At 40.6% G+C, this 6,953-nt stretch overlaps 1 protein-coding gene across 1 annotated transcript; it reads right to left on the minus strand.

Annotated features, from left to right (window-relative positions):
* Positions 1 to 2,843: 2,843 nt before the first annotated feature.
* On the minus strand, positions 2,844 to 6,712 carry CD160 (CD160 molecule). The gene is given in 4 exon segments (XM_024574580.3): positions 2,844 to 2,992; positions 5,656 to 5,875; positions 5,877 to 5,983; positions 6,625 to 6,712. Coding segments are annotated over 4 exon segments (558 nt in total). The 5' UTR covers positions 6,707 to 6,712.
* Between the last annotated feature and the right edge of the window lie 241 nt (positions 6,713 to 6,953).

Raw genomic sequence — 6,953 nt, forward strand, 5'->3', positions numbered from 1 at the left:
TTCCTTTTGATGATTTGCTATTTAGCTCCACTTAAATTATCTGTGTTTCTCCCTCTTTATTCATGTATTTATTTCTATCAGGGATATTTCTTCCTGTCCCCTCCTCTTGGCTTAACTATGACAAAAGGTTATCTGTTTAAAGGGAGAGAAGATTTGTGAATTTCGGAGATAAAGGCTGTGAATATTGCTTTGGGTATTTATATAAAAAAAGAAATGACCAGAGATGTTGACAGGTACTTAGGTGAAAGCGGACAGTTGAGATCTGTAGTACACCTGGTCTTCCCAAGTCTTCCTGCAGCAGTGCATTGTGGATTGCTTTTCAACACTAAGTTCTCTCTCCATTTCCTCTGTTTTCATGCCAACTCAAAACACTGGGTCTGGGTCAGTTTTTCTCCTGTCCTACCTGTCTTTGCTTGTTTCCTCTTCCCTCCTATAGTGGTAAATAAAAATTTCTTTAAAAAAAATTTGCTCTTCTCAATTTGCTTGACTTGCTTGTTTTACTATGTTAGAGGGGAGGGAGGAAAAGTTCTTCTGGAACACAAAAACGTGTACTTACCTAGTGTTTGAGTGAGAACTGCACACTAGCCACTTTGGCGAGAGCTGTTTTTTGCCTGCTGGTACTGAGTTGGGAAGAAGGGCAGGTTTGCTCTGGCAGTGAGTAAGGAAGATCAAGAGATGTGCTCATTTGCCACATTTTATATTCCCCAGATTCTTGACATATTCCCCTGTGCCCTGTTTTGTTTTCTTTTTCTGTGTACATATTGAAATGTTAAAGATGCCAAGTTAAAGAGAATCATATTTATCTTACTGTGACATTTTTAAAAAGTTTCTTCTGGCACAAAGTTCTTACAGAGCTCTAGAAAAAAAGAGAAAACTTCGTATTACTACCACACAACTTAGAATAGCAACATAATACTTCGTGTAATTCATCCTAGGATGTGTGTTTGATAGGTGCTTATGACTAGAGAGGGAGCGGAAAAGGAAAAAACATGGAATGTATTATGTGTTGTGTTTTACTGCTGAAGTTGCAGTTGTGATCTTTAACAAATCTAACATTCTGGTGGAATTGGGGAGGGAGCTAACCATCAGTCTCTCCTTGCTGGAAGATAGGACAATCAAAGAAGAATATAGATGCCACTCAAAGTTCAAGGTATGTTTTTCATGTATAGCACTGAATAGTTGGCATGGTGACGGGACAGGGCACTCACTGAAATTAGTTATGAGGAAAGAACAGATCCAGGAAAGTCTCTCATCCTTTTTGTCACATGTAAGTATGACACCTTGGTCTATATGATCCCTCTAGGCCTGAGAAAACATATACTTTTATTCTCTTTAATAATTCTGGTAAGTCTTGTTGGGGAAAGGAGGAAAAGAAAAGGAATGAACTATCAAAACTTCATTCTCTTCACCTGACTGGAGAAGGGAAAAAGCTTAGAGAGTTTTTACTCCACCACTACTTGGGAGTCAGAGGTAGATTGAATGGCTAAACTTAATTTGCTCTTTAAAGTTTTTATTCTATATGAAGGAATAAAATTTATTAACAATAATCTAACCATCTGAGGGAATTTAGATTTAATAAAGAATATATATAGCCCTGGCTGTTGTGGCTCAGTGGACTGAGTGCCGGCCTGTGAACCAAGGGGTCCTTGGTTTGATTCCCAGTTAGGGCACATGACTGGGTTGTGCGTCAGGTCCCAAGTGAGGAGCACACGAGAGGCAACCGCACACTGATATTTCTCTCCCTCTCTATCTCCCTCCCTCCCTTTCTGTCTAAAAATAAATAGAATCTTCTTTTAAAAAAGAATATGTCTAAAAGGTCAGGTTGCTTTATATTCATCAGTTTCCTCTTGAAAACTAGCAAGGCTTACATTTGGCAGGTCCTTGACAAGGGTCACATTCCTTTTGATAGTTTGCAGTTAAAGAGTTGGAATAAGGGAGTGTTAAGTGGCCTATTTCTAGAAATGGGAGGAAGCAGTCTCAGAGTAGGGAGGGTTGTAAAAGAGTTGAGAGAAGGTGCTTTAGATCATAGTAGGTAATTACTGAGAGCACAGGGTTTTAGAGAGAGAAGGACCTGTATTCCTATGAACTGGGGCAACGTTTAACATCTGTTGCTGTTGCTGAGGTTAGAACTACCATGTAAAGCCTAGCCCGTCATACAGATTCTTCAAACAAATTTATTAAGAGCCTGCATGTGCCTGGTAGTTTCTTTGTTATTAGGATAAACCAGATAAACTCCTGTCATTTATAGAGCTTACATTCTGGTGGCATTCAGACAGTGTTTGTTACTGATTTGAGGCATGCCTAAACAAAATGGAATTAGAATGCCAAGGATAGGCAAAAACCTGCATCAGTTACTAATTATGCAAAAATGTAGTGAAAAACTGCAAATTCCAATCTAATAGGGAAATCCCTGATTCATATTGATAAATGGTGTTCAGAGGACTGAGCCAAAAGTGTTAAATGTACTTGGTCTGGCCATCAGCTTTTGCTGAGGAGCTGTATTGTTCAAACCTCTCTTCCAGACTAAGTCTGTCTCTTACCTTGTTCATTTTCATATAATGGCCTCAACTTGTATCCCTCTCTCTGTTCATTTAATGCATAGAGGCAGTTGTATTTACTTGACTTTCTCAAGAGACCTATCGTACGCAAAGGAAAGTCTGATTCATCTATCCTTCCCTAGTTAGTATGAAATCTTTAGTCCCTTGGGATCGTTTTTGCCCTCATTGGATTGATGTTTTCCTGTGGACAGCTAGGGATTGAGGAGTATTTTTCTCTCCCAGTTGGCTTCCTTTCCACTGTTCTGGACAGTAACCCAGATGACATTGCTTGGTGTGTTTAAGGTTTTACCTGCACATACCTTGAAGGGCCACCAGACTAGTGACCAGCATCACCTAGACCTCTTGCAGGAAGCTTGAACTGAGAGCGCCTTTACTGTGGCTGAACTCATGGTGTCCTGTTTGTTTCAGTCCCATCACTGTGTAGTTCCCTGTCTCTGGTTCAAAAGAGAATGAGGGTATTAGGGAAGGGTGTCAGAAATCATCAGCGCTTCCTTTTGCATCACCTCACAACATCTTTTAGTCCCCAAGTATTTCTCAGTATATTTCGTTGCCCGAGTAAGTATTTTTTTAAATGTTGTGGATGATGATGATTTGCTTTAGCAGCAATAAATGAATATGGAATTCATTGTTTATCACACGAGATGCAAATAGGCCTATCTTGAAGGAACTGTAAAGTCGTGCCAGAGAGACAGCTAAAATAGCTTAGTTACTTTGGACTTGGGTGTTACTAGGTCTCATTTAAAAACCATCTGTTAAAGTGGTCAAACAGTTTACCCTAAGTTAAAATATGGACTTTTGGAATAGATCTGGATTTTTATCTCCCATTTACTACTAGCTGAGTAAATTTACACAAATTCCCTTTCTCAAAAAACCATGAAGATTAAATTAAGTATGACTTAGCACCATGCTTGATACAGTTAAGCACTCAGTAAATGATAGATGTTTGTTAATACTGTTACCTGTTTGGCCTCATTTCATCAAGAAGTTGATTCGTAGATCAGCTGCAAGGAAGTGCAGGTTTAAATTAGGGTGGATGAGAACTTGTGAGAGAGAAAGTGAAAGATGGAAGGTGGGGATGAGTCTGGGGGAATGCCCATGTGTGAGAGATGGAATGTGGAAATAAGAGGCATAGAAGGAGAGAAAAGAATGGCCAGAAAGGTAGAAAAAAGCAGAACACAGTCACAGAAGTCAGTGGAGATGGGAGTTGATAGAGGGAGAATGCAAGGGCTGAATGCTGTAGCTAGGCCAGAGAAGACATACCGGGAAGCTAGAAAGGAAAATACAACCTGGCCTGAAGTAGGAAATTTGGATGAACTGCTAATCACCAGAGGGGATGAAAACATTTGTTAAAAGGCTCAGCCGGGTTTCTATTTTGGGTGTAATTTATATCTAATTTTCTTAAAAAGTAACATACTACTTGGAAGTTCATAAAGAATAATAGTAGTCTGCTGTCATCCTTCTAGGCTTATTCCTCAAGGGCAATCACTGTCAGTTCTTTGAGATGTTTCACCGTATTTCTAAATACTATGCTCAATTACCACTTCCTGATGATAAAGTTTAGATATTATCTATTGATTTTCAAAGAAGATAAGGATGTTTCTCTGTTTCTCTTAGACCTCTAGCATTGTATATGTCTTTCAAAAATCACATCTACATAACATTAGGTAAGTGTTACTTAATACAGAGTCATGTTGTATTCCCTATGATCGTTTCCTTTGGTAAAATTTAGTGTTTTCCCTGGAGATAATGATCACCTGTTGTTTTTTTTAGTGCAGTTTTCCATATTCTTTTTTTTTCTTTAAGATTTTTTATTTTTTATGGACAGAGGGGAAGGGAAGGAGAACAAGAGGGAGAGAAACATCAATGTGTGGTTGCCTCTTGCACGCCCCCACTGGGGACTTGGCCTGCAATGCAGGCATGTGCCCTGACTGGGAATTTAACCAGCGACCCTTTTGTGCGGGCTGTGCTCAGTCCACTGAGGTACACCATCCAGGGCCCATATTCTTCACTAGATCTGTCATAGGCCTTTGGAGGGATGATCAATTCATTTTTACCCCCTAGAGTTTCCTTTGTAGCCCTTTTTCCTTGCTCTCTTCTGGACTATGCTCTTTTTGGCACTTTCCATTCCACAATTACCTTATTCCCTTCCCTCTGTTAAATTATTTGTTTCCAGGGTCCCATTTTATCCACTCTACTGATTCACTTTCTAGTTTTGCTAAAGCACATTTTCTGGTAGCTTCAAGATCATATAGAAGACCAATTTTTTCTAGTCATTGCATGTCTGACAGTATCTTTATTCCTTCCTCACACTTAATTGGTAGTTTGGTTGGGCGTAGAATTCTAGGTAGAATATAATTTCTAGTTTTGAAGGCTTGCTTCATTGGGCATGTAGAAACACAGAATCACTCTGCTGGGCAGCTGAGGCTAAAGTGCCCATATTTAGGCTGAGCCAAAGTAGTAACAGCAAGAGAGCACAAAATGAAGGAGATATGCAGGGATGAGAGGCTTTGCTACCCCAGAGAGATTGAGACAGTAACTGGGGTTCTGTTGGTTTCTGGAAATGACCTCATAGAGGCTAACTATACTTCTTGCTTTATTTTTTCCCCCATTAACCTATGGCAGCTTGAATGGGTTTCTGTTTCGTACAACTGAATGGTCTTTAAGATGACCATCCATTTTATTTCAAATCTGTCCCTCTGTCTCAGCCTGAAGGTTCAGTGCCTGTATTTAGAAATATAACCACATTTCATAGATAGCGCTTAATTGGGAATGAAGAGGTAGGTCTAAATTACACTGGCCCTGGCCAGTGAGTGGCATTGGATAAGTTATTTTTCTTCCTTGTGACCCAGTCTCAGTGTCAATAACAATGAGATGACTATGTCAGTAAGATTTTTTTTTAGTTGAAGACAGAATGAGATTACCTTGTTAGGAAAGCAGCACATGCCGGTGGGAGTGAAGGGAAAGGATTGAGTAATAATTTGAAGGACTTTTCCTTAAGGATATTGCCTCTTCAGGACCTGAAATTACTACTACTGTCTTGCAGCTACTGCCCCTGCTTACATCCCACCTTGTGGTATTAGGGATATTAGGATCTCACCTGTGACTAAAACAGAGAAAAAGTGGCCCTGAAAGTGGATTTCTGGCTTCTGGCTTCTAGCACAACACTGATGGGTCCCACTGGCTGATGGTGTGGCTTGGTTTATGGTGAACACCAACTGAGATGAACTTTCACCAACATCATCTGTCTCAAGATAGCGTTTCACTCTCAGTTGCTCCAGGCTGGTCTTAAGGGAACAGTACCAAGACCTGTCCTTAACCCAAAAACACTACAGTCCCCTCAGCCTCCTCTTTCTTATGCTGCACAGTACAGATAAAGCTTAAGCACTTCCCTTCCTGGGAAACTGAGCTGAGAATGTTCATGCACCCTGAAACGGGAAGGGAAGAATTAGCCATGGGAGCCTGGGTGTATGTGGTAAATGAAATTCACTTACGGATAGATGTTGAGGCAGAGATGGGGGTTGCCCCTTGGACGTAAAGTACAGTCCTCTTAGAAGAGTTGTCTACGATTATACCTGTGTCTGATGGAGACCTGCAATTCAGGAATGGTTTGTATTTTACTGTCCTGGAAACCTATAGAGCCTGTAACTTAAGGTGCTTTTTTGTATTTTCAATCCTCAGTATAGTCCTAGAGACAGGTGTTAATTGTCTCCATTTTATAGATTAACAAATATGAGGCACAGGGTAGTTAAATGGGTTGCTGGAGTTAGCAAAACTGGACTTCATAAATATACAGTGTGTGAGCCTGTAGGAATCTTACTTAGATTGAAGGCCAGATTATCAGGCTGTTTGCAACACATAACATAGGCAGAATGTCTGATGGGGTGGGCAGTAGCATTCTAACAAAAAAGAAAAATGAACTATTTTTCACCCTTTCACTAAGGTCAAGAAAAGTGTGTCCTTTTCTTCCTGGTTAAAAAAAAAAATACATCGGATTTTTCCCTCATGAGTCTGAAGATTCTCCTAATGGCTCTCTCTGCTCTGGGGATTGGGGATGGGCTATGCTCACCACTAAGTTGGATGTCCACAGTTGCCAGCAGAATGGCCTGGGCAAAGTAGCCTCTGCTAGGTGCCATCAGCATCCTGCACATTGTCAGCAACTCCAGGAACTCGAAGCAGATGGCTCTGCTGGTGTCCTTGGCCTCACTTTTCTGAAAGGATGGAGAGTCCTAGACAAGGCATTCCAGGGCTCCAAGAGCATATCCCTGTTCCAGGCACTAGCTTCTGTTGACTAGAGTCTGATGGAGGTGGTGGAGGAGGGCTTGGGCATGAGAGAAGTGAGATAGTAAATCACAGATACATCCGGTAACAGGTTAATACTGAAAATTTATAAAGAGC

This window comes from Desmodus rotundus, chromosome 12 (genome assembly GCF_022682495.2).
Source record: "Desmodus rotundus isolate HL8 chromosome 12, HLdesRot8A.1, whole genome shotgun sequence".
NCBI classification, from domain to species: domain Eukaryota; kingdom Metazoa; phylum Chordata; class Mammalia; order Chiroptera; family Phyllostomidae; genus Desmodus; species Desmodus rotundus.